At 48.0% G+C, this 27,442-nt stretch overlaps 1 protein-coding gene across 2 annotated transcripts; it reads left to right on the top strand.

Moving 5' to 3' along the window:
- The first annotated feature begins 1,910 nt into the window (after positions 1 to 1,910).
- On the top strand, positions 1,911 to 27,028 carry ZNF274 (zinc finger protein 274). Of its 2 annotated transcripts, XM_013049957.2 has the most exons (8): positions 1,911 to 2,031; positions 2,504 to 2,574; positions 3,291 to 3,417; positions 4,171 to 4,266; positions 20,169 to 20,651; positions 23,864 to 23,964; positions 25,134 to 25,260; positions 25,726 to 27,028. In XM_013049957.2, the coding sequence occupies exons 2-8, from the start codon at positions 2,542 to 2,544 to the stop codon at positions 26,637 to 26,639; spliced, it is 1,881 nt and encodes a 626-aa protein (XP_012905411.1). In that variant the 5' UTR covers positions 1,911 to 2,031; positions 2,504 to 2,541; the 3' UTR covers positions 26,640 to 27,028. The 2 variants fall into 2 exon arrangements, with proteins under 2 accessions (XP_012905411.1, XP_044933243.1); XM_045077308.1 differs by lacking the exon at positions 25,726 to 27,028 and having other exon boundaries at positions 24,060 to 25,227.
- Positions 27,029 to 27,442: the final 414 nt, after the last annotated feature.

The following is a 27,442-nucleotide window of genomic DNA, read 5'->3' as shown; positions in this document are numbered from 1 at the left end:
TGGCTGCTCTCCACAGTGACCATAAAAATTAACAGCTCCAGGAACAAGTGTGGTAGCCAGCAGGCAGGATGACCCAAAGGGATGCACAGGGCTGCTCAAATCTGCTAGGAAACTCCAAGAGGACAGTATGTCAGGTCCTGGGCCCAAGAATGATAGGAGAGCCCTAAGAACATCAGCGCCTGGGCCCTGAGGAAGACAAGACCACAGTATGCCCTGGGACCTAAGGAAGATGCATGAACACCAGATACTGGACTCTGAGGAAGATAGGAGACTATCTGGTCCTTGGCTCCCAAGGAAGACGAGAACACACTGGGCCACACTGAGCACACATCAGATCCTGCACAGTGGCAGACCCCTCATTTCCTGACACAGGCACCCCGCTCACAGAGGAGGAGGCTCTACCAAGGATCTTACCCACCTCACTCCTCCTCCCTGACAAAGATTCTTTGCTTACCCACCCATTAGTCAGGCTCCCCTGAAGCGCTCCCTAACAGACAAGGCCCATCCACGTGCCTCCTCCTAGGACCTAGTTTTAGCAAGAATCCTGCTAAGTCAGTTTAACAAGACTTCTCTACCTTCGAAACCGATCGAACTTCTCATACCCACTGTTGCCCTCAGCTGGCATCTGATCACCCCCACCTGCCTTCAGCGAGAATCTTATTGGGTTGCTTCAGCCAGCAGCCCCCAGACTGTCATTTTCTTTTCTTTTTTAAGATTTTATTTATTTATTTGACAGAGAGAGATCACAAGCAGACGGAGAGGCAGGCGGGGAGAGAGAGAGAGAGAGACGGAAGCAGGCTCCCTGCTGAGCAGCGAGCCCGATGCGGGACTCAATCCCAGGACCCCGAGGCCATGACCTGGGCCGAAGGCAGCGGCTTAACCCACTGAGCCACCGAGGCGCCCCCAGACTGTCATTTTCCATCACCCAACAACCCCCACCGCCTCCCTCACACTCCAACTGCTTCTTAGCTATGAGGTCCCACTCGATCTAGTTGTATTCAGAACGGAGCCCAGGTCCATACTGCAGTGTCTCCTTCCCTGCGACATTTTTGTAAATAAAATTTATTTCTACTGTTTTAACGTCTTTCCAGCTCTGGTTTTGACAACCTCCCCCCACACCTGTGTTTAGGGCACAATTAACCCTGTTCTCCCCACAGCTTGAGCGGACATTTATGCATGCTTCTCCTCCCCACCCCTCCCCTCCCATGGAGGGCACAGAACCCCGCCAGGTGCACGTTCTGGGCAGGTGCTACCCGCCCTTCCTCTCAGAACGCAGGGGTGACCTTAGCGCCGCCTCCGGCACACTTCTGCCCTCCCCCTTCCGCCCCTTCTCCCTCCCCTAGACTAGGATCCACATTCGGCGCTGCCCCCACTCACTTCCGTCTTCCGTCTCACAGCCTCATCCCTGAACTGGGGTGGACTTTAGCTCCGCCCTTCCACGTCACTCGCCCGTCCCTACCCCTCCCCCGAGCGTGGCTGGACTTTAGCTCCGTCCCCTACGCGCTTCCCGCCCGCCTTGCTCCCACCCCTCCTTCCTCTACATTGGGTAGGACTAGCAGTTTGCCCCAACCCTCTGCGCTTCCGTCCCTGCCCGCTCTTCCTCCTCCGCGCAAGGATTTAGTAATCCGCCAACCACACCCTCAACCCAATTTAAATTAACTTCCGGCCTAACCCCTGGGCGCTCCTTCCCTTCCCAACTTCCGGTTCATCCCACGAGTGCTCGCCCTCGTGGCGGAGCTCGACTCTGTCCTGGCCTGCCCTGTTACTTGGAAAATTGTTGAGGCCCCGCGGCCTGGCGTACCCAACTCGAGCCATCCCCCAATCCAGCTGGCCCACCGAGGGTCGCCGGCGAGGGCCCTCCACTGGGCGGCCCGGGCTTCGCCTGCTATTCGAGATGGCCGGCCAAGATGGCCGCCACTTGGGCTAGGTCGGGCGGGCACGCCGCAGGGGTGGCTGGGAGTTGTAGTCCAGGCTGACGCGCTGACGCATTTCGCCGCAGGCGGACGGTAGCCATTGCGCGCCGCGCGCTGGGTGAGTGTGGCGCGAAATCTCCCGTCGGGGCTGTGCGGAACGGTCCCAGAGCCACTCTTCGGGGTGTGCAGCCTCAGTCCATTACCAGCCAAGCTCAGCAGCCGGAGGCCGGCCTTGCCTGCCGTCTTCCCGCCGCGGGGCCGGAAGGAGCGGTGTGGCTGGGGACTCGGGGCCCTGAGGAAAGCAAACTCTGCAGGCGTGGGGTCAGGGCGGCCCGACCCGCTCCGAGCGGTGTGCGGATTGGGAAAGGGAGTAACTCCCTTTTGGGTGGGAAGATATGAGGAGGGTCTCCTCTCGACTAGGGGAAACGGGTCCTCTAGGTGTCGGGAGTAGGTGGAGACGACCCTTTCAGGGCCTTTTTCTAGGTTGGGGTTATCATTTCACGTTGATAGGACTGCTACTGGGCAAAGGAGGGGCCACCCCTCTGCGTAGCCCTCACACCCCTTCTACCTCCCAAATTCGACCTTCTCAGAACTGCCCACTCCCACGAGATACGTCGAGAAGGAAGGTATGGCCTCCGGGCTTCCGACGGCCTGGCTCCGTGTGAGTAGAGTTTCTGAGTCTACCCCTGGATCTGGGTGTGGGGGCGGCCGGATGGTAGTGGGATGCCACCTTCCCTGAAGTAATGTCAGGCCGCAGAGCATCTTGGGGAGGGTTGAGAGACTGGCCGGGAATGAGACGCTGCTGAACGGATGAACCGAAGGTTGTTTAGCTTTCCCAAAAAAAGGTTAGAGTACAGGCTGGGGTCTGGGGGATTCTGATTCATCCTTTCTATTGTGGGTAGGCACGAGTAGGTTTAAACAGGGATTAGACTCAACATTTTTATTTCAGTAGTACTTTGGCGTCTAAGCTGGAGGGGATTAAGGGAAAACAGGATGGATCCTTGACCCGTGAAGGAAGTATAGAAGCAGTACAGGCAGTGGGTGGGGGCTGAAGGCTTGGGTGTGATGATTCCGTTCTCAGGATTCCCTGCTAGGGGGTATAGACGCTAATTGCAGTATCCCCGAGTTAATGAAAAATGGAGAGGTCCAGAGAAAGAAGAGCCCTCTCTGAACTCTCATGCTGTCCTCCTTGCCGTGACCTGAACAGGGTCAAGTTTGCCTTTGCTCAGTTTAATACAATTGCAGGAACACTTGAGCCACCTGGAATGCATGCAGGTCACCTTGTAGACTGTGCCCTCACGTGCTGGGTCAGCCTTCCCCCTCATGTCAGTGTAGGTGACGACACACCGTGGCTGAACAGAAACCTGTGGGTTTTAGGAACCAGTGGCCTTTGAAGATGTGACCCTCGGTTTTACTTCAGAGGAATGGGGACTGCTGGACCTCGAACAGAAGTCCCTGTACAGGGAGGTGATGCTGGAGAACTACAGGAACCTGGTCTCAGTGGGTAAGGATGGTCTCCGTGTCAATAAAGATATGCGCTTTGCAGCACGAATGTGGTGCCTCTGAAGTGTGTGTCTGCTTGGGCTCAGGTTGCAGGGAGGAGCGTGCAGTTGTCATGGCCCTGGGGCCTGAGGGAGGCTTTAATTTGTACTTGCAGGGAAAGGGCAACTTCACATATGACTTCTGAAGCCACCTAGTCTGTCCCTCAGAGGTTTTGAACACTAGGGAGGAAGGTCTGTCAGGGATGTAGCTGACTGTAGTAGATGCTCATTCATGTAACAGAAATTCCATAGGATGTGGGGTCAAGTGTTCCAGCAGTTCAGGAGTATCACTGGAGACTGATTGCTTCCATTTCTTTGTGGTGTGAACTTTTCCACTCTTAGGTTAGTGACTGCATGGCTGTGGCATCCAGCATCATGTTCATATTCAGGGCGGAAAGAAGTGGAGGGGGCAGCTCTGACTAGTTCTCTTTTTCCACTTCCATATTTAGCAAGGGAGAAAAAAGCCTTAAGGTCCCCAGCTGACATATTTTCTTTGTATCTTGCCAGCCAGAACTGGGTCCCATTGCTTCTTTTAGTGGCAAGGGAGTCCAGGAAGGCACGTAGCTAAAAAAGGGAATGGATTGGGTTATCATCACCACGGTAGACCCGAAGTCATGCCCTTGGAGGGAAGAATTCAGGGACAGCATATGCCGCAGCACAAACGCATTTTCTCCTGAACACAGACCCCCAAGCCCTGTCTCTTTTCCCTTGGGCAGAACATCAGCTTTCCAAGCCAGATGTGGTATCTCAGTTAGAGGAGGAGGAAGCGCTCTGGTCGGTGGAGAGAGGAATTCCTCAAGACACCTTTTCAGGTGAGAACCGGGCTCACAGAGTCCTGGTAGGGAATGGGCTGACGGGTTAGTCAGGGACTAGTGTCTGAGAAAAGGAGATGGACAGGAGAAAACCCAGATGGGGTTGTATGAGGAGTAGCTGCAGACAAGCTGAATCAAACTGTTTTCCTCTGGTCTCAAGGGTCAGGGGTGTCCGACTTGGTTGAACATGAACTTGTTGCCAGTGGCAGCTTGGCCCTGGGGCTCCATCTGTTCTACTGTTCTTTCATGTAATCACCAGTAACTGGTGTGTCTTTCCAGACTTTTTCTTTATAGATCTTTGCAGGTATGTTTATGACTTGGGGGTGTTATACTATATACAAACAGGCCTGTTTTAATCATTTTAACACACTGTGATCCACATTTGATTTTTTCCTCTTGATAAAATCTTTCAAGTTGTTGGCAGAAAACTTCGTTGCATACATCTTTTTGCACTTTCAAGCTTTTTTGTGTGTGTGATTTTTTTTGTAGGTAGGATTTGTGAGCTAGAACTTCAGAATCAACCAAATAGAAGCTAAAAATCTGGTAGCAACAGATTGCTGTCTAAAATCCTTTAAAATACATGGAGCTTCTCAGTTACGTGAGAGATTTTCCTGTTCATTGCCAGAAATTTAGAGTGATCTTAAGGTTTTCAGATTTGATAGTATGTTGAGTTTAGTTCACATTTCCCTCATGAAGTTGTTGTTGTTGTTGTTGTTGTTTTAAAGATTTATTTATTTATTTATTTGACAGAGATCACAAGCAGGCAGAGAGGCAGGCAGAGAGAGAGGGGGAAGCAGGCTCCCCACCAAGCAGAGAGCCCGATGTGGGGCTTGATTCCAGGACCCAAAGACAGAGGCTTAACCCACTGAGCCACCCAGGAGCCCCATCCGTCATGAAGTATTTTTACAAGTTTACAGACCATTTATATTTTTTCTTTTGTGAGTTATATACCTTACTCCCCCTTTTTTTTTCTGTTGATTTTTGGGTTTTTTGGGTGCAATATTTTGTTGGGAACTCTTGATTATGGGTCTTAGTAATACAAATATCCCAGACAAACATTTATCACTACCTTTAAATTTAAATTTAGTCGCCATAAAGAAGTTTTATGATTCAGGTATTTTTCCTTTCAAATCTGTTTTTATTCCTATTCATAACACAGAAAGGAAGATTTTATAAATACTTTCTTATGTTTCAGTATTGGTTTTTGTTTATGGCTGCACTTACATGGAGTTTCTTTATGTATAAGGCATGGAACGTAAGTTCTGTCAGCATATTTTCTGACCAGATTCTTCCACTTACCAGAAACACTTTCTTTATCATAGACGTAACTTCCCACAGTCCTCATGGGGTGCAGGCCTCCGTCTTGGTCCCTTCTGTGTCCTTCATCTCGGTCTGAGTAAACAACTTTTTTGCTGTATGGTTGGTAGTTTTATAACAAACTTGGATAAATGGGAGCTCCTCTCATTTAAAAAAAAATTCTTTGTTGTTCTCAACCGCATGGTTTACCATATGAACACTTAGCATCAGCTTGTCAGGGATTCTTTGAGAAAATCCTGTTAGAATGATTGGATTTAGAATTCCTTGAGGCAGAATTGGTCTGTCTAGTCAAGATTTGACACAAGTTGGGCGCCTGAGTGTCTCATTTGGTTAAACGACTGCCTTTGGCTTGGGTCATGATCCCAGAGTCCTGGGATCGAGTCCTGCATGGGGCTCCCAGCTCTGTGGGGAGTCTGCTTCTCCCTCTAACTGTCTCCTCTCTCATGATTTCTCTCTCTCTCTCTCAAATAAATAAATGAAAAATCTTAAAAAAAAAAAAAAAAGATTTGACACAAGTATATAAAGAGATCTGCTTTCCTCACTGTGCTATGTCAAGCCTTCTGAGTGCTGTTGGGCTTTCTTTGTGGTTGCGGTCGATCTGCTCATATTAGTCTTTGCAATGTCACTTAGTTGACCAGATGAGCCTGGCATGCTGCTAACTTCTATTACTAGTTGCCTTACTAGTTTCTTACTGATTTTCTCAGTTCAGTCATTTTATCAGCAAGTATAAAGAAAGAGGCGACTGTATTAGTGGTTTTTTTTTTGTTTGTTTGTTTTACTTCTTTTGCCCAATTACATAATGACATTCATCACAGCTGGTACTTCTAAAACACTGAAGCTGAGAGGGTGAAGAGTGAATGTCTGACCTAAATAAGAAAGTTTCTCACCTTTGATGAGCATGTGCTAGACTCTGCTTTAATTTAAATCAGTTATATCTGGGTAAAGAAATCGTCATTTAGTCCTTTCTGATAAATTATAGCAGTAGCCCCAGTTTTCCCTCATAGCCTTCCAAGGTAATCATAGTGATTATCTCTTTTGAACAGTTAACACAGTGACCTAATAAAAATAGAAGTACCTTTGTTGTAACATGATGCTGGCATCCACTGACACATCAGTATTCATAAATTAGGTGGGGGAGGTGGCTGGGTTTCTTTCTTGTGGTTTTTCTTTTAAATTCTTTTTTTTTTTTTTTAAGATTTTATTTATTTATTTATTTGACAGACAGATCACAAGTAGCCAGAGAGGCAGGTAGAAAGAGAGAGAGGAGGAAGCAGGCTATCCGCGGAGCGGACAGCCCGATGCGGGGCTCGATCCCAGGACCCTGGGATCATGAACTGAGCCGAAGGCAGAGGCTTTAACCCACTGAGCCACCCAGGTGCCCCCCCTTTTTTTTCTTTTAAAGATTTTATTTTATTTATTTGACAGAAATCACAAGTAGACGGAGAGGCAGGCTGAGAGAGAGAGAGGGAACAGGCTCCCTGCTGAGCAGAGCCCAATGTGGGACTCGATCCCAGGACCCTGAGATCATGACCTGCGCCGAAGGCAGCGGCTTAACCCACTGAGCCACCCAGGCACCCTGTTGTGGTTTTTCTTAGTCAGCTTTTATATTGGGATGTGCTGACTTTATAAAGAAAACTTGGGATGCTCTCCCTTCCCTTTGTTCTGTGTGTTCTAATGCAAGTGATATTGGAACTACCTGCTTCTAGCTGTATTCACCTATGAAATCTGCACCTGATCCCCATCTTTGGTGATGATTTTCCACTTGCTACAACACAGACTGGCATCTGTTGTGACTTTCTGCCCTTCCTTTCCTGGACTAGTTTGATGGCTCAGCATTAGTGTTTTTTTCTTTTCCATAATCAGAGTCATTCCTTTCATTCCCTATGAATTCCAGCCATTAGCACAGGTCACTAGACTATACCTCACGTGGAAGGTTCCCAGCAACACAGGCACTTTGTATCCACCCACTGAGGTGTCTTTCCTAGTTGTTCCCCTTGCTCTGGCCTTCCACAGCCCCTTCCTCGGTGGTGGCACTGGTTATGGCAGGTCTGTGTCTCATCCTCCCTGGAGCTCAAGTCCTGTGTTGGCAAACCTTCCAGCTTTGCATTTCTGGATGATCTAGTAGTTCCTCTAACCTCGCTGCCTGAGGGATTTGGGGCACATCTTGTGAGGACTGGCTTAAAAGGTGACAGGAGATTCTGAGGTGATATCCCAGAGCAAGAGACTATGTGCAGGGAGGCTTACCAGGACACTTTATTACAGACTGTGCCTGAGGTAATAGGTGTTTTCTGCTTTGTCACAGAGTCCTTTGCTTGTTGTTTTCCCTCCACTGCCTGTCCTGGTTACACCTCACAAATACTTGTGGAAGTTCTCTTGGGTCTTACATAGTACACTAACCACTTTGGTAGGGAACCAGAGATAACATAAGCCTTGCCATGCTGGACTTTGTAGTCTGATGGATTATGGCCTCTACAAACAAGTTCCCCAGATACAACTCTGAACAGATAAGTAGTGGAAGGACTGAGAAGAAAAAGAATGTGATGTGGGGGTCATTGGGAATTACGCTAGAGGAAGTGGTTGTGGGGGCACTGCAGGAGTGAAATTTTAAGCCAGTTCCCAAAGAAGTCTGCAGACATGTGAGTGGTGGGAAAGAGAGCTTTCAGATACAGAGACCGTATCTGGGGTGACCATGAGAATGGCGTAAGCTTGGCACACTCAGGAAACAGCCACTGAGTGGGCTGGGAGGAGGTAGCTGAGGTACACTGACAAACAAGCTAGGTTTGGCAATGCACACAGGGCTTCCACTGTGAGTAGAGTTTTGATTGTTATCAGGCAGGTGTGTGATGTGGCTTTTCAAGCACGCTTCAGGTGGTTATGAAGATGGAACTATAGCAGGGCACAGATGAAAGCAGGCCGGGGAGCTGTGGTAGGTAGCATCTAGGGAAGAGGTGATGACTCCTGGCCTGAGAATAACAGAGGGGCTGGGGAGAAGCCTGCATGGCCTTCTCCCAGTTCATAAGTGGATTCACTGGAGCCAGCTGAGTAGTGGCCAAAGGAAAGGAAGCTGCCAAGAATCCTTCAGAGGTGAAAGCTTCAGGGATTTCCTACGACTATTTGTAATGTATGCATTTACCATATACACTCTTTGTATGTATCATCATCTAACTTAAAAAGGAGAAAAATTATTCTTCCTGAATATTTGGTTTTAGTCAGTGACATGAGGAAATCTGGTAAAGGCATAAACTTCTGAAGGGTAGAAATAAAGGTTTGGTTTAGTCTTCTCTTTGTTGAAGTAATTTTAAAGAGACTTACATGAATGGTACTAAGAACTCCCCTACAGCGTTCACTTAGATTCAAGTTTGTGGAACTGTCCTATGTCCTGGCTCCTTCTGTTAATGAAGTGTGAATGAGAAGGGACTTGGAGACCTCCAAGTAGAGGTTTGTGAAGCCAGTGGAATGCCCTTCTCTGGACTTCAGAAGGAGTCGTGGCGAGGCATAAAGTCTTGGGAATCATAGGTGTTTGGAATGGCATGCTTTATTTACTGTAAGATGAGACCATCATCTCCAGCAGTGGTCTCTGCCATCACTGGTGTAGTGGTACCTCTTCCAATGCAGGGAACGGGGTTTAAGTGGAAAGCTCAGCCTTTCTGATACAACTCATTTTGTGTGGCTCTGCAGCTCTCCATGACAGCAAAAATGCCAGCACAGACACTGGCTGAAGTAGAAGGGACACTGAGTAATAAGTGCTTAAGAGATGGCATTCTTTTTTTTTTTTTTTTTTTTTAAGATTTTATTTATTTATTTGACAGACAGAGATCACACGTAGGCGGGGGGGGGGGGACGCAGGCTCCCCGCCGAGCAGAGAGCCCAATTTGGGGCTCGATCCCAGAACCCTAGGATCATGACCCAAGCTAAAGGCAGAAGCTTTAACCCACTGAGCCACCCATGCGCCCCTACATGACATTCATCTTTAAGAAGGCACTGATTGGGGAAGATGTTGTGAATATAAGGAATGTGGACCACTCTTTGATGGCACTCAGGTGTTTAGCCATCACTCTATCCTTTCAAGAAAGTATTGCCACATGTGTGTTTTGGCTGGAAAATGATATAACCTGGATTTAATCTGTCGGAAAGTAGATCTTTAGGAAAGCAATGGAGTAAAGACACTGAATCATGACCTTCAGGTTTTACAACCTTCGGATTACAGCTTGCAGGACATTTAATTCTTTGGACCTGTCAAGGAATGAAGCAGGAGAGATGAACCCTACAAATATGAATGTAGCAACACATAATTATTGTGAGCTTTAGCAAAAAAAAATAATTTCTACAAGGAGATTATTTTTGGGGAGGATGAGAAGGAATCCTTTTCTATCTTTTCACCCTTTGTGTAGCCTGAGAGGACTCAAACTATAAAGCAAATGTGTAGTGGGTGTAGGAAATCAGTTGTTTTACACAAAGGATAATTCATTTAAGAATAAGAGTACATAAATGTGTTTAGTGTGAGAAAGGCTGTTTTCATGTCAGCCTAAGGAAAGGCTCACATGGGAGACTAATGTGCAAAGTCCTTGAATGGAGGAAATTCTTGAGTTTTTTGATGTGAGAATTCAGGGAAGAAAGCCCAGGAATATTATCATAGCGGGAAAGGCTTCCGGCCTAGTTCACTTTGGTCTGACTTGAGAAAGTTCACACTGGAAAAAATAAAAACACAAAAACCCAGTTGTATCAAATGTGGTAAAGTTCTCACGCCAAATAATTACCTCTGAGAACTCCAAAGCCAAGGGAATGTGACTGCTGTGGTAAGATTTCGTGCACAGCTCTCTTACTCAACATCATAGCAGTCATACTGGAAAACACCTGAGAATACAATAAGCAGTGTTAGGAAGGCTTCAGAGGCACTGAACCCACTGGCAAGAAGTCCTTCAGTAGGAGTCCTCATTGTACTCAGCATCAGAGGACTCATATGAAAGCAGACCCTCAATGTAATCTGTGCAGGCAAATCATAAACCATAGTTCCCACTGTATTTGACAGAGTAGCAACAACAAAACAAAAAACGTATACTGGAGAAAACCACATTAAAGAATAAAAAAGAGGGGAACCTGGGTGGCTCAGTGGGTTAAGCCGCTGCCTTCGGCTCAGGTCATGATCTAAGGTCCTGGAAACGAGTCCCGCATCAGGCTCCCTGCTTGGCAGGGAGCCTGCTTCCTTCTCTCTCTGCCTGCCTGCCTCTCTGTCTACTGTGATCTCTGTCAAATAAATAAATAAATAAATAAATAAAATTTAAAAAAAAAAGAATAAAAATGAAATATCTTATTCTATTTTTATATCAGATAAGCATGCAGTAGGCAAACTCTAAATAAAACTTTGGTCACGTAAGTATACAGATACAACAAAACAGATCTTGTCTTTCCTATCTTGTTCTGTTATCTGACCTGAACGTCTAGAACAAATATTAAACAACATGAGGGGAGTCTTTTAGTTTCCCATGTATGTTCCCAGATGCTAAGACAGTGACAGTCTCTAGCTCAGGAAACTTGGGAGAAGGAATGGAACAAGAGGATGTCTTCAAATCAGAGATTTTTTTTTTTTTTTTTAAGACTTTTATTTATTCGACAGAGATCACAGGTAGGCAGAGAGGGAGGCAGAGAGAGAGGAGGAAGCAGGCTCCCTGCTGAGCAGAGACTTGATCCCAGGACCCTGGGATCATGACCTGAGCCGAAGGCAGAGGCTTTAACCCACTGAGCCACCCAGGCGCCCCCAACTCGGAGATTTTGAAGACAATGCCAGGCTGTGAGACAGGAGGGTGGGTAATGATATAGGGAAATCTTGAAGTACATAATACCGTTAAGAACTCTGACAGGCTCACATCCTAGGGAGTGGGCCAAGAGTTTAGAATCTTGAGGGACTATCAGAACATTTTTGGCAAGAATTCAGCCTGGCAGAGTGTGGTCATATACTGTGCAACTGTTACTCAAGAAAACATTCTCTGTCACCTTCCATATATTTGCTCTTTTGGACCCATGTAATCTTGATCCTTTTATCTGGAAACTGCTTTGCCTGGAGTCCAGATGTAATTCCTGGGATAATTTTAAGGCCCGAAAATGCCTTTTAATTGATAAGAAGGACAATAGGGGCACCTGGCTGGCTCAGAAGGAGGAACATGTAACTCAATCTCAGGGGTCTTGAGTTCAAGCTCCACAATGGGTATAGAGATTGCTTTAAAAAAAAAAAAAGAAGAAGAAGAAGAAGAAGGAAAAAAAATGAACTATGAAGCATTTGACTCCAGAAGTCCAAAGGAAGGAGGAAAGATAAATATGGTTCAAATACGTGAATCAGAAATGGAGAAGAAAAAAAAGGAACCCAAGCTAATTTTCTGGGAGGGTAAAATGCAAAAACCAACTGATAAAATAGAGGATAAATAAAAGGCAATTTAAAAACCTGCAGGGGAAAAAAATAAAATAAAAACCTGCAGGGAAACCGCAGTACACACATTCAGCAATATGTATAGTTTTCAGTGTAATACTTTGTACAGCTGTAACAAAGTGAGCCAGGTCTGTGTACTGATGTGAAAGTCTCCAAGATATATGTGTTTCTTAAATATATAGTTTAAGATGTATAAAGTACATAGATGCACATGATATCAATGTCTTTAAGAAAATACACAAAAACAATTGTGTCACTTGGTTATCACTGAATATAGAAGCTGGTAGGCTGTGATGGCTTCCTGAGAAGAAACTGGTTGGGAGGGTAACGTTGCATTTTAAGAAATGTTGCCCATAACCATGCTGATAAATCGAAAATTGCTGTCTCCTTCCTGCTGTATTACTAGTCCCTGACACGGTATAGGTGCCCAGTAATCGTTGAGGGTAGGGATGAACAAACAATAAAATGCAGAGATATCTGGAAAAGTGTAAGGTTGTCAAAATTGGTCACAGGAAAAATACCAAAGTTAACTTTATTAGAACAAAGTGGCCAGCTGCCTGTTACTGACTTGGGCAGTGAGTATTTCCCTACCTCTTGTTAAAAGACAATTTCCATGAACATGAGCAGTTCAGTGACAGAACAGGTTGGAATGTTGACCGATTCCACAAAGTATACTTAGCACTGTTCTCACTAAAGCATAGAGTAAGAAAAATATTAAAAAGGAAATATTTGTAATTCAGCGATGACTTGGAAAAAAATGAATCCTCTGAAATAGTTTTTAAAGAGTTAATCAGTGTGACAAATTATAAAATAATAGACTAATAGCCTTGGCTTATACCAGGAGTAGCCAACTTAAAAGATTTTAATAGGTTTTTGAAATGGGATCTAGGAATAAATTATTTAAGAAATGATTTGGAACTGATAAGGAATAAAGTATTAAGGCATTTCTATTTGAAAAAATTGTAAGTGGGATATAGAATAAGTGGAAGCAATGACTTTTTTTTAATCATTAGTTTCAGAGGTAGAATGCAGTGACTTCTTTTTGAGGACTTAACAAAGGCTAGAAGTGTATGAAGTCCCTTTCTTAAATCCTACCATTATTCCAGCCAGCAGCCTCTAGAGAAGTGTTGATGGAGCCATCCTACCAGTGGAAGCAGAAATGCAAGTCTCTGTCCTGGCTGGTCTGGGAAGAAGCAGGAATGTAAACCAGGTGTCATCTTACCTGATGGCCTGCATTCCTATCCTGCTCAGGCTCTAAAGTAGAAGGGAACTTTGTAGCAACAGCAATCATCTCGTAATAATTTACAGGTGGGATCCAATTAAAATGCTAGTGAGATTTCCTGTATTTTGATAAAAATATGGGAAAATCAGACAGCTAAAACACTCAAATCACTCTTTGAAGCTGTGTTGCGTCAGTAAATACTGCTTGAGCGCCTGTCAAAATGCCTTAAGTGTTGCGCAGGGTAGTAAGGCCCTTGTCTCCTTGGGTCTGCATTCCAGAGGAGGGGCTAGCATGTGGCTGATTACATGTGAACAGAATACAGTGAACTTGAGCAGTTCAGTTCCTCAGTCACACTGGCCATCTTTCATATGGTCACTGGTCACCTGCTGCTAAAGACTACTGTGCTGGATAGTGTATCAAGAACATTTTTTTTTTTTTAAGATTTTATTTATTTGACAGAGATCATAAGTAGGCAAAGAGGCAGGCAGAGAGAGAGAGAGGATGGGAAGCAGGCTCCCCGCTGAGCAGAGAGCCCGATGCGGGGCTCCATCCCAGGACCTGGGGATCATGACTTGAACTGAAGGCAGACGCTTAATGACTGAAACACCCAGGCACCCAGTCTATTTTCTGATTCTGCATCTTGAAACGATCCCAAACACCAACACAGACTTAATATATATTTTTTTAAAGATTTTATTTATTTATTTGACAGGCAGAGATCACAAGAGGCAGAGAGGCAGGCAGAGAGAGAGGAGGAAGCAGGTTCCCCAATGAGCAGAGAGCCCGATGAGGGGCTCAATCCCAGGACCCGGGGATCATGAACTGAGCCAAAGACAGGGGCTTTTTTATTTTATTTTTTTTTTTAAGATTTTATATATTTACTTGACAGATCACAAGTAGGCAGAGAGGCAGGCAGAGAGAGAGGAGGAAGCAGGCCCCCTGCTGAGCAGAGAGCCCGATGCGGGGCTAGATCCCAGGACCCTGAGATCACAACCTGAGCTGAAGGCAGAGGCTTAATGCACTGAGCCACCCAGGCACCCCTATCAAGAACACTTCTTAAAGAGCTGCATTGGGCAGTGCTGTAGAGAAGGTAGAGAGTGAGTGATAATGAAGCAGATACTTCAAACTGGCAGTCAGTGCCCTGAAGAAAAATGAAACTGTGGAATATGCTGGAGGGAAATGGCATGGGTAGGCAGAACTACTTCAGAACTGAGCAGGAAGACTGTTCTAAGGAGGTGATACTTGAGTTAAAAACTGGAAGAGGGGGGCGCCTGGGTGGCTCAGTGGGTTGGGCCGCTGCCTTCGGCTCATCATGGTCTCGGGGTCCTGGGATCGAGTTCCACATCGGGCTCTCTGCTCAGCGGGGAGCCTGATTCCCTTTCTGTCTGCCTGCCTCTCCATCTACTTGTGATTTCTCTCTGTCAAATAAATAAATAAAATCTTAAAAAAAAAAAAAAACCTGGAAGAGGTGCCAAGTGAAGATGTCAGAAAGACTACGAGGCAGGGATAAGGGGAGTACAAATACCTATAGACAAGGCATACTTTGGCACGTTGTGAGAAGCACCCTTTGCTGTAAAGGACATAAAATAAAGGGTTTGGATCCCAGCTGCTATGTTCCCAGTTGTGGCCTGGGCAGGGCTCCTAGGCGCTCCCAGCATGGATTTCCCCTTGTATGAAGGACGGAAGTTTTTTTTTTTTTTTTTTTTTTTAAGATTTTATTTATTTATTCGACAGAGAGAGATCACAAGTAGGCAGAGAGGCAGGCAGAGAGAGAGAGAGGAGGAAGCAGGCTCCCTGCTGAGCAGAGAGCCCGATGTGGGACTCGATCCCAGGACCCCGAGATCATGACCTGAGCCGAAGGCAGCGGCTTAACCCACTGAGCCACCCAGGCGCCCAAAGGATGGAAGTTATTGCTTACGGGATTATGGTATGTAAAGCCCAGGTCTTGGAGACCTTCATGTAACAGTAATTATTGTTACTCAAAGACTTTGATGTAAAGAAGATCATCAACACCTTTGGCAGGTCCTCTGGGCCTGGCTTTAGGGTTTTGAAGGCACAAGACCCGGTTGACATCCTCAGCAGTCCAGTGGGGTAGACAAACTTAGGTGATGGCATTGGGTGCCCAGCAGAGCTGAAGAGTGAATGATGGGGAGAGGAGAAAGGATGACGAGCAGGGGACATTCTGGACAAGGAGGAAAAGGAACAGGGGAGCGCACAGAGATGAGGGGCGCTGAGAGAAGCACTCTTCCTGACCCTGACCCCCAGCAAGAGTGTGAAAAGTCACTATTTGTTAGATTTGTGGACTGGTAGCCTTAGGATACCAGATTATTCATGAACTCTTGAGCACTGAGGGAGAGCTGGCTTACCACAGAAGGGAAGCAGCAGAGACAACATGGGAGAAGAAAAGTAAGGACGAAGAAAACAGCAGCTCCCATCAGCCTTTCCTACATACTATACCTAATCACTTGTGTCTCTAATAAATTAAAAAGGATTAAACACCTTGCCTAAAGGCTTGGGAATTTGTAAACAACTCACTTAATAGATAGTTGCAAATGAGGGGACTAAATTACTCAAATGCCCAGCCCAGATCATTTAGCTGGGGGACTGGAAACCAGTTCTTGGAGTTGAAGTCGATAGACTGTTTTGTGTAGCCCCACGCAGACAAGCGGGTCAGTGATTCCCAGTATGCCCCAGTGAGTTGAGGATCCAATTCTAGCTCTGCCGGCTGGTACACTTAAGAGGTTTCACTTTGTGAAGTGGGACGAAAACTTCCTGGCACAGACAGTGGTTGAGGGACGTCTAAAGGATGAGATTCAGAGGACTACAGTGCCTAGAATGATGCATACCCACCAGCCTCTAGGCTTGAGGCCCGTCTCATTCACTGCGTAGCACCCAGTCGGTGCTCTACGATTACCCTGCAAAATGTGCTGTCCTGAAGCACGGCTACAGCCGGGAGAGCCAGGCTGCAGATGTACTGAGCTCTCAGCACCACAAGGATCAGCACAGTTCCCAACGTACAAACCTACAGGCTCTAAAACTTAAAACGGTAAGAGTTAAACATTTTTGAATGAGCATTAAGTTCAAGATCTGGAGAAATTGCCCTGGTTCCTCCAAGGATAAGAGGAGGAACAAAATACATGATCAGGATTAGATAAACCGGGGCATGAAGTGAAATAAAAACCTACAGTTAATTTAAAGAGAGAAAGTACTAAATAATGCCTGTGATTAACCAAGGAGTAAAACCGAGTTTTAGAAGTTAGAAGGCTGGGAAGCATTGTGAAGAATGAAGTTTTGTTTTGGTTTTGCTCAAGTTTAATGCACGATTATTGCTCAAAATGGTACTCGTGGCCCAGCAAGGAGCCGCTAGGGAGCGCTACCTCCCCTCGCGCCCCAATATCTCTATCAGGGGCACTTTGAAGGTCCAGGGCTGCTGGGAATTCGGGAACTTGCCGTCCCTGGCTTCCTGAGTTACTCTAGGGAAATTTCAGGCTCTTAAGAGCTCTAACTGAAAGGGAGGGAATACGTGAACTCTGCCTTCAAATCAGGAATTGGGGCTGGGGTAGTGAGCCAACAGAAGTCCTGAGCACAGGAAGGTAATTAAACGCCAGACACAACGCAGGTGTAAACGAGTTGGAAAGGAAAGCCCCCCGGTAAAATTAATACAAAAGTTTAGGGGAAGGGGTCGGAAAAGGGATATAAGCCTAGGAAAGGATGTGGATGTGGCTGTGGCTGTTGCCAAGATTAAAAGCGCGGACCAGGACGGGTTTTGCAACCTCAAGCGCCCAAGGCCCGTCCCGGGCGGCGGGCGCGGCCCCACCCATCGCGAGCGACTCTTGAACCCGCGCTGACTCACTTCTTGGATAGCGCGCCAGCAGTCTCCAGCAACAGGTTTGTGAAACCGGTAAACGAGGAACCCACAGGCGAACCAAGACTTGTAATCAGGAAATTTGGAGTTGGGGGATGGGAAGCTCTACGGGAACGGGAAGGATTTCGAGTCGGGGGCACGAAGATGGACTAGGAGTCCGGGTGCGTCGCTGCCTTAAGGGGAAGCGACTGCGCTCTACCACATTTGCCCCAAGGGGAAAAAATGCGCAAACCAGCAAGGAGGGTGTGGAAGTTCCAGCTGCGCCCGCGCCGCCCCAGGGCGCGCCCGCCGTCACGGGGGGTCGTAGGAGGTCATGGGAGGGACAGAGCGGAAGAGGCCGCAGCCCCAAGGAGCCGCCGCCGGGGCAGGGCCGGGGCAGGGCCTGGGCCGGGCCCAGAACCTCAACATGGCGGCACCGGAGGTCTATGTCGCGGAGGCCCCTGGGAGCTGTAGTGCGCCCTTGTCGGGCGAGTGACGCACTTCTGGGCTGGGCCGGAAGTTGCGGCCTGCGGTCTTCCGGACCGGGGTTGGGGCGTGGCTGTGCTGACTTGGTGTCACCGCGTTTACCGCGGGGAGCGGGAGGGAGGCTGCTTCAGTCTCCCGAAAGCGAGCGGAAACGTGTGCTTGTGGCTGCAGCCTCCGCCGGAGCGTCTTTCACGCCAATGGGGAAGCCCAGCCGCCCAGCGCTGCTTGAAAAGCTGCTTGATGGCGGATTTGATCTGCAGGTGCTAGCAGTGGGCGGGGAACTGGCGGCGCTTGGGCAGGCCGCCGCTGTTCGCGTCTTTAACGAGTCGGTGGTTCTTTCTCTTTTTCTTTTTCAATAACACAGCTGCAGTGACGCCATACCAGTAGCTTCCTGCTTTTTTTTTTTTTTTTTCCCGTGGCAGCAGCTTTTCTGCGCTGGAAGAGTCACACTAAAATAACGTTTGCACGTGAATCCACAGTTTCTTGAGCCCTGTTTTAACACCGCCTGTTTTCCAGTTCTGCTCCGTCGTGTGCCCTTGCTCAGCGATGTGTTGTGCAAGAAGGACCCCCCAGGTGAGGGTGGGCAGAGGCTGCCTTTTGGGAGCCCGCTGCGAAGGAGGCAGGGACTGGGGAGAGTTACAGCGAGAAAGGAAGGTTTTCCCTGGAGGTTACTGACTTGGATGGGCATGAGGAGACACTGGCAGTCGTGACTCAGGCCCTGGTGGTCTGGGCTTGTTGACACGGGTTCCAGTGTCAAGAGTTTTACGGTCTTAAGTGGTCTCGCTCTGAATACTCCTTTTCTTCGTGTCTTTTTTTTTTTTTTTCTTCAAGATTTTATTTATTTGACAGAGATCACAAGTAGGCGGAGAGGCAGGCAGCGGGTGGTGGGGTTGAGAGGCAGGAAGCAGGCTCCCCGCTGTGCAGAGAGCCCGATGTAGGGCTCAATCCAAGGACTCTGGGATCATGACCTGAGCGGAAGGCAGAGGCTTAACCCGCTGAGCCACCCAGGCGCTCCTCTTGTTGTCTTTACATCTGTGTTTGTCTTCAGAAAGCTCCTGGACCACCAGTAGATTTATCTGATGAAAGTCCCCCAGCCTTCCCCTGGGCATTTGTTGCTAAGGCTTTGAATCCACATTGTTCCAGGTAGAGTTGTGCTAATCAGGTGTATTGAAAACAGCAAGGGTGAGAGAGTACTTTTTTTTCTAGACATCAGCCCTGCCATTTCTGTGTTTGTAGAATCATAAATCTAATGAAAGTGAACTATAATCCGTGGTTAAATTTTTTCTATAAACTTTTTTTCTTAAAGCTTTTAAGTCCTTTAGTCAATTAGCATTTCTTTCTGGGAGTCTAGAGAGCTTTCTTATTTCCTATTGGCTCGTGTTTTCTCCTTAGCATCATAGGGCCATGTTGGAGTTCTGTTCAGTGTTCAGCAGATGCTCTTGTGAACTCTGTGCCAAGACACAGAGCCGCTGACTTTCCCAGTCATCTTGGCCCCCATGGAGGCAGGATCAGATTCTGTTCCCTGTGCATGGCTGCAGACTTATACAGCATCACAGGTCTCTTAATCTTTCTTGCCTCTTCGTTTTTTCCCCCACTCTGTATTGGAATATAATTTATATACCATGAAGTTCACCTTTTGATAGTGTATGTTTAGTGATTTTCGTTGTATTCACAGGGTTGTGTAGCCATCACTGCAATCTAATTTCTTTTTTTTTTTTTTAAGATTTTATTTATTTATTTGTCAGAGAGACAGCGAGCGAGAGCGAGCATAGGCAGACAGAGTGGAAGGCAGAGTCAGAGGGAGAAGCAGGCTCCCTGCGGAGCAAGGAGCCCGATGTGGGACTCGATCCCAGGACACTGGGATCATGACCTGAGCCGAAGGCAGCTGCTTAACCAACTGAGCCACCCAGGCGTCCCTGCAATCTAATTTCAAAACCTTTTCCTCATCCTCCAAAAAAAACATTTTTATTAGCCAACACTCCCCAACTGCCTCAATTCCCTATTTCCTGGGAACCACTAATCTATTTTGTGTCTGTGTTGGTTTCTTCTGGACATTTCATGTAAATGCAGTCATACCATAGGTAGCCTTTGGTGTTTGACTTCTTGCACTCAGCATAATGTTGTCAGGTTTCAGCCGTACTGTAGCCTGTGTCAGTACTTTATTCCTTTTTACTGCAAAATAATATTCCATTGTGTGGGTATACCAAATTTGGTTTATCCATTCTTCATTTGGTGGATATTTTGAGTTGTTTCTGGTTTCGGCTCTTATGAATAGTGCTGCTGTGAACATTCCTCTGCAAGTGTTGGTATTGACCTCTTTTCATTTCTCTGGAAGGTATACCTAGGAGAATTCCTGGGTCATAACATAAGTCTGTTTAACTTTTTGAGGAGCTCACAGGCTGTTTTGCAAAATGGTGCAGCATTCTGTGTTCCCACCAATAGCGATTTCTCCACATCGTCACCAACAGTTGTTACCATTCATCTCTGATAATAGCCTTCCTTGTGAGTGTGAGGTAGTATCTCACAGTGGTTTGGATTTACATTTTTCTGGTGGCAGATAATGTTGATGTGCTTGTTGGCCATCTGTCTGGATGTGCTTTTTTGACTCACAGAGTATCCTACAGCTCCACTGGACCCTCAGTTGGATCCTCTTCCTGCTGGGAATCCCCTGATGAAGATTGAAGTCGTTGAAGTCCTCACACTGAACCAAGAGGTAGCTCGTCCCCGAAACGCCCAGATCCGGGCCCTCTATGCCGAAGATGAGGGCCTGAGCTCAGATGTGCTCGGGGAGCCCACTCAACAGCTAGGCAAGCAGCCAGCTGACCCTGAGGCCGCGCGCCAGAGGTTCCGGGGCTTTTGCTTTGAGGAGGTGGCGGGGCCCCGAGAGGCCCTGGCCCGGCTGCGTGAGCTGTGCCGCCAGTGGCTGCAGCCCGAGGTGCACTCCAAGGAGCAGATGCTGGAGCTGCTGGTGCTGGAGCAGTTCCTGGGCTCACTGCCCAGGAAGCTCCGGATGTGGGTGGAGTCGCAGCACCCAGAGGACTGCCAGGAGGCAGTGTCCCTGGTGGAGGATGTAACCTGGATGTCTGAGGAGGAAAGTAAGTGCAATGGAGGGGTAGAGAGAGACACTCCTGTGGGGGCATACTGGAGGATGGGGAGAGGAGGAACTCAGGCTTCCTGGGAGAGCTTGGGGAAAGGTCGTGCTGTTTCCATTTAGGCCAAGGGCATCTGCTTCCCGAACATGTTTCTGAGTCAGAGTTTTAGATGCTTCCTGGCTGAAGTACCTACCATAGTCTCTAGGTCATAGAATCTGAGAATGGCCTTATCCCTGGACCTCTCTGTGGAAATGGAGAGTCTCAGGCTGCACCTCACAGCTACCGAAACCTTTGGGTAGGCTCTGGGACTACACTCTAACCAGCCGTCCCGAGGCTTCTGAGAGAAGCTTACAGTTAAAGCCTTCATTTTCGTCCTTTTGGGATCTTTTCTGTACTACAAGCTAATAGAAAATATTATTTTAATCACATAGGTATACTCCCAGAATGCACTTTTTTTTTAAGATTTTATTTTCTTAGGTAATTTTTGCACCCCATGTGAGGTTTGAACTTACAGCCCCAGATCAAGAGTGACATGCTCTACCAACTGAGCCAGCCAGACGCCCTCCCAGAGTGCCTTCTGATGTCATGCGCTCAGTGGGGGCTATGGATAAAGTGGTGACCAAGACAGACAGGACTCAGACTCATGAGTTCAGTAAGCCTTAGGTCCAGCAGGACTGATGGGAATTTGACAAATATGCATGTGACAAATACGGGGTTGAGAAGAACTCAAGGGTGCCTGCGGAGCTCCAGGAGGCAAACTGCTGTAGCCAACATCTGGTGTGGAGTGGAACTCAGAAGTGGGCAGGAAGGGGCACCTGGGTGGCTCAGTTGGTTAACTGGCTGACTGTTGATTTCAGCTAAGGTAGAGAGATTGAGCCCCAGGGCAGGCTCCATGCTCAGCAGGGAGTCTGCTTCTTTCCCTCTCAAGCTCCCCTTTATCCCTCCCCCAATTATCTCTCTCCCAAATAAGTAAATCTTTTTTTTTTTAAGATTTTATTTATTTGTTTGACAGACAGAGATCACAAGTAGGCAGAGAAGCAGGCAGAGCGAGGAGGAAGCAGGCTCCCTACTGAGCAGAGAGCCCTTTGTGGGGCTCGATCCCAGGACCCTGGGATCATGACCTGAGCCGAAGGCAGAGGCTTTAACCCACTGAGCCACCCAGCGCCCCCAAAATAAATAAATCTTTAAGAAAAAAAAAGAAAAAGAAAAAAAGAAGTGGGCAGGATGTGCCAGGCAGGGAGCATCACCTGTGAAGGGCCAAAATAGGAGCAGTAACAGTATAATCCAAAATTAGAGAGAAATTGGGAAGGTCTTTAGTAGAAGGGAGCAGGGGCAGGGCTGGCAGGCCCCTTGAAGAGATTTTTTATGTTGTCCTAAAGCAATGAGAAGTGTCACTCTAAAGCAGTGGGAACCAATCCATGAACCCTCCCTAGAGACATGTGGCATGGTGTGACTGCATTTTAAAGACCGACCAGGTAGCAGCTTGCTCTGGATGGTGGACAGAGAAGAAGGTCAAAATGAGAAGCAGATTGGCCACCCAGAGCTATCACTGTGCCCTTCACGCAGTGTGGTGCCTAGGGCAGGAGTGACAATGGTGGGGAGAGGAGATGGGAGTACATGTGTAGGGTGCATTTGGGGGTGAGATGCCATGAAACTTGATTTCTGTCCGGCTGAGTTCCATGGAACACGGACGCTGAATATATAACCTCACACACTGAGAGTGATTTTTCAGATGCCATTGATTAAACCGAGGGTCTTGAGACGGGGAGATTATCCTGGATTACTTAGGTGGACTCAAATGCAATCACAAGGGTACCTACAGAGAAGTAGTCATGAATTAAGGGTGGAGAAGACATATGACCCCTGAAGTGAGGTGACACGAGAAAGGGCCAGAAGCCAAGTATTTTAGGTGGCCTCCAGAAACTGGAAAGGTGAGGAATACATTTTCCCACAGAGCTTCCAAAAGGAAGGTAGCCCTGCCAACACCTTGATTTTAGCCCAATGAGGCTGGTGTCAGACTTCTGATCTATATAATCACAAGAAAGCAAATTCATACTATTTTTAGCCACTGTTGTGGCCATTTGTTATAGCAGCAACAGGAAACTGATAGAGATGCCGAGGAGATAGTTGTAGAGCTCACGAGATGAAAGCGAGTCTGTCATAGGTTGCACACCTTGGGATGAAGTCAGTTTATATCATAGAGGACGGGGCAGAGAGGGCTTACAGATAATTCTAAAAATCCTGCATTTGTGATCAGCAAGTTAGTTGGGACTCTCAATTGTGATTGCCAAGGGAGGAGAATTTACTGAAAAAGTCCCAGGGTGATCTGCTAGCTTCAGGCATGGCTGGACCCAGGGCCTCCTGTAGTGTCCTCAGGACTCATCTCTCCTCTGTCATACTTCTCCTGGCCTCTGTCAGTTTCACTCACAGGCAAGCTATCTCCATGTGGGACCTCCCCACACAGAATTTCTCTTTCCTAAGTGTTAACAAAAGCCTCTTTGGCTCTGATTGTCTAGCTGTGGGCCCTGTATTCATCCACGATCCAATCACTTTGGCCAGAAGGAAGCAACAGCCTGGTGTGCAAGCTTGTGTCACTTAAGTGTTCCCCTTGATGGGGGGGGTGAGGTCATTATAGAAGCCCATGGACCAGCTGGGGACAGATGAAGAGTCAGGCATGAAGGAGCTGTGGTTGAAAGGGGGCCGTAAGGCCAGTTAGAGCTGTTTTCTAAGGTAGAGGAAACTTGATAGAATTCTCATCAAGATGGGTATGTGTTATGAGAATAAATCTAGTCTTGGGAGTTAGAGGCCAGAAATGGGGTCTTTGTTCTGAGGACAGGTGTGAGGCCAGCTGCCGACGCTAATGGAGAGAAGAGGCAGCTGCCTTGGAGTTGGGACTGGGTCCAGAACAGTGTCTGGTGAGGGAAGGAGTGAGATCAGGGGTCTCAGCAGTGGGGACACCAGTGCTCTATAGTCATATGGGGTGATGCATCCCGAACGATCCAGATGTGGGGATTTGGGCACGGGCTGTGAAGAGGAGCCAGCATGGGGACCTGAGCTGGCGAGGAGAAGGTGGGCACAGATGTCCCTGACAGCAGCAGCAACAAGATACACGTGTGCTGGCCCCATGGGTCCCAGAAAGAGAAATGGCTGTCACTGTCCTGTCCTGGAAGTAGCACCACACCTGGCTGATCACCTGTGCTGATGTCTCCTCCCAGCATTACCCGGCCAGGACACCACCTGCTCTCTCCAGACCACGGCTCCTGAGGAAGAGGAGGAGGAGGAAGTGACTACGTGGCCAGCAATTGAACCACCTGAGGTGAGTGAGGAGTGCCACCCCTTCCTTCTCTGGTCAGAACATCTCCTGTGAGATGACCTCCCCTCCCCTTCCACCTCTCATCTCCCACCATTCAGGCCTTTCAGAGTTTCTGATTGTGAAGGGCTGGACTGCCTTGCTGCGACCATGGAGACCAAGAAAGGGCACAGTGACTAGAAGTCAAAAAATTTGGAGGCAAGAGGGAAGGGCCAAGTATTTAAAGACACTTAGGAGCTCCAGGTAGGGGCTTGTGGACCATGTCTGGATCTGGGTGAGAACAAGAGAGCTCTTGTCCTTCAGAAATGCATATGTAGGTATTTATGACAGAAAAAATTGTCTTGGATTTGCTTCAAAAATATCCCAGAGCCAGGACATAGGTGAAACAGCATTGTCCCTGTCTTGCTAACTACTGAGGCTCAGAGAGTACGACTGAATGATGGTGTGTGTGTGACATTGGTCAGCACTCTTTCTGATGCAGGTGGCTCACAGCTGGCTCAAGCATAAGGTAAACTTACTGGCTCTCACATAACGAGTGGTCTTGAGTAGGCTTCAGGCAAGGCTGTATCCAGGGGCTTCCTGGTGTTGAGAGAGGGGTATGTCTGTCTAGTCCTGGTCTAATGGTTCTGCTTTCTCCCATTCCTTCTCAAGCAGACTCTGCCCCTCATGGGCAGAAGACATCCCACATATAGGCCCAGTGCCATGGGGAGGCCTCTTCCTGCTGGAGTTCTTACCAGCTCCCCAGAAGGACTGACCTCAGTGTAGCCTCTGGTTACCCACCCTCAAGCAGCCCTAGTCCACAAAGGCAGTTCCTCCACATGTCGGGGGTGGGGGGTATGGCTAGTCGGGGGGTTTGTCTCAGGGGCAGCCTTCTATAGGGAGTTGCTGGGAAATGGTGAGCTGCACCCAGGGGTGGGTAGAGTGGAAGCAGTTTGCTTATAGCACCTGTAGCTCTTAGCGAAGCAGGGACTCTGCCTCCAGCCTGGACCCCACACTCTGATTTTGTGAGAATTTTGTGAGAAGGGACTTACTGGGCCTCTTATGGCCCAAGTCAGCATTTCTGTGCAAACAGGGGTGCCCTCTACTCAGCAGACTGTTGGGAGGCACCAGTCATCCTTCCTTCTGTCCCTGTCAATGACCCTACCGCTTAGCAGACACAGAATGTGGCATTGCAGGAACCAGTGACCTTCCTGGATGTGGCTGTGGACTTCAGCAAGGAAGAGTGGGGGCTGCTGGACCCGACACAGAGGACTGAGTACCATGATGTGATGTTGGAAACCTTTGGACACCTGGTCTCTTTGGGTAAGGTTCTGCCCGTGCTGGCCACTCCAGCCTTCCAGGACTGGGAGCACCAGAAGCCCTGGGCTGGGGCTCTTGCCTTCTCTGGACCTAGTGTGAGAACTGGGTATGCCCCGGAGAGTTCCGTGCACCATCTCTGCCTTCAGCTGGCCCTGTGGACCTGGAGGGGTGGACACTGTGTGGGCAGCAGCAGCCTCAGATCCAGTGAAGGACTGACTTGCTGCCTACCTTGAAGGCATAAGAAGAGTCAGAGAGCCAGGAGAGTGTTCCCAGTTCCAGCCCCGGCTCCGGCCCCAGCCGCCGAGCTCATGTTCCTCCCTTTGCTCCTTCATGCTCTTCAGAGTCCCCCCAGGCTGTAGGACTGTTCTTGGGGGGGAAAAGCAGCTTTTGAATACTTAGCTATGTCATAACTCCTAGCCCATTTAGCACTTTCTCTCTACCGTATCCATACCTTTTGGGTTCTTTTAGGGTGGGAGACTACACTGGAAAGTAAAGAGTTAACTCCGAAGTCTGATACTCCTGAGAAAGAACCAGCCCATGACCTGAAACTGGAAGAATTCTCAAGGGATGACACCTGGTCCCCTATGTCAAGAGATGTCTCACAGGGTGAGGCCCAGGAAGTCTTAGACGCAGCACTGAAGCGGGTAGGGCCAATTCGGGAAGAAACCCTCCCTCAGAAAAGCTCCTCGTTGCGGGTGAACACTGGCCTTGGCACAAGCCATATTTCACTCCAGAAAACTCTCCCTAGAAAACGCTTGCGTAAGCGTGGCTCACGGGTTAAGAAGGTGACACGTAGTCCAGCTGTAAAAATTCATCAGAAGGACCGCAAAGGGGAAAAAGCCAGAGAAAACAGTGGTTGTGGGAGAGCCTTCAGCCGGAGCGCTCAGCAGATCACATTCACAAGAATCCACAAAGGGAGCCAAGTCTGCCGATGCAGCGAATGTGGCAAAACGTTCCGGAACCCAAGATATTTCTCTGTACATAAAAAAATCCACACAGGAGAGAAGCCGTATGTGTGTCAAGACTGCGGGAAGGCATTTGTTCAGAGCTCCTCCCTCACACAGCATCAGAGAATCCACACTGGAGAGAGGCCGTTTGAGTGTCCAGAGTGCGGGCGGACCTTCAATGACCGCTCGGCCATCTCCCAGCACCTGCGGACTCACACCGGAGCCAAGCCCTACCAGTGTCAGGACTGCGGTAAAGCCTTCCGCCAGAGCTCCCATCTCATCAGGCACCAGAGGACGCACACTGGGGAGCGCCCCTACACGTGCAACAAATGCGGAAAGGCTTTCACCCAGAGCTCACACCTCATCGGGCATCAGAAGACACACAGTAGGGTAAGATGCAAGAAGAAACAGCCTGCCTCACAGCCGTCCAGCTGAGCCAGGCGAAGATGTCGCCTCTTCAGCCTGACCCTGCCACGTAACACAAACGGGCCTGAACCGAATATGAAAGCAGCACTGAGTGATGATCTCAAAAGCAAAGGACAACCAAGGAGACCGCCCTGCACAGGAGTAAAAAAGAAAACTGGTGGGGGAGTTGTTGCTAATGAATATAGGTTGGGAAAACATTTTTCACTCACTTGATTTGCTGGTCCAATTTGGTCATTAAAAATGATAACAGTAAAACTCGAAAATGCTTATAATGTAAGTTTAAAAAGCCAGGTACCAAAAAGTCTGTGCACTGATACTTTATTTGTGGTAAAGTATTTATCCATATGGACAAGGCCTAAAAGAGAACAAGGATAAATAAACTGTATATTTCTGTGATAGAATCTGTGTGTTTTCCTCACCTATTAAATATCTTTTCATTAATAATTTCATATTTATAGTAAGCAGCACAAAAACAAAACATTGTCAGACCAGTTCTAGAAGACTCTGCAAGGCTGCAGTGCCTCTGGCCCAAGATTCCAGATGAGGTAAGATGAGTGGATCATTCTGATCCTTAGAACATCATCAACATGCAGGGAATGTTAGGTTAAGGGAATGGGAGCCTTGAACAACCACTGGAGGCCTAGAGGGAAGGAAACCCCAGGCCAGTGTGGGAACTCCCCGGGAATGTTCATTCACTTCACACATCCACTTTTCCCACAGGACTCCTTCAAGGGAAGGAGTTACCCTTACTGGATGCTCATCACCAAGTTAAGGAAACTGGCAGCATTAGGGCACGTGTTTGATGCCCACAT

The sequence above is a fragment of the Mustela putorius genome, unplaced genomic scaffold (genome assembly GCF_011764305.1).
Source record: "Mustela putorius furo isolate JIRA1106 unplaced genomic scaffold, ASM1176430v1.1 tig00000196_pilon_pilon_pilon, whole genome shotgun sequence".
NCBI classification, from domain to species: Eukaryota; Metazoa; Chordata; class Mammalia; order Carnivora; family Mustelidae; genus Mustela; species Mustela putorius.
The sequence above is the reverse complement of the archived record's forward strand: the minus strand, read 5'-3'. Positions and strand labels throughout refer to the sequence as shown.

Excerpts from the sequence above, each read along its gene's own strand:
- ZNF274 (XM_013049957.2), top strand. The coding sequence starts at position 2,542 with ATGGCCTCCGGGCTTCCGACGGCCTGGCTCCGT. Across the intron at positions 2,575-3,290 it reads TTCCGACGGCCTGGCTCCGT|GAACCAGTGGCCTTTGAAGA; the intron begins GTGAGTAGAGTT and ends TGTGGGTTTTAG. Across the intron at positions 4,267-20,168 it reads TCCTCAAGACACCTTTTCAG|AGTATCCTACAGCTCCACTG; the intron begins GTGAGAACCGGG and ends TTTGACTCACAG.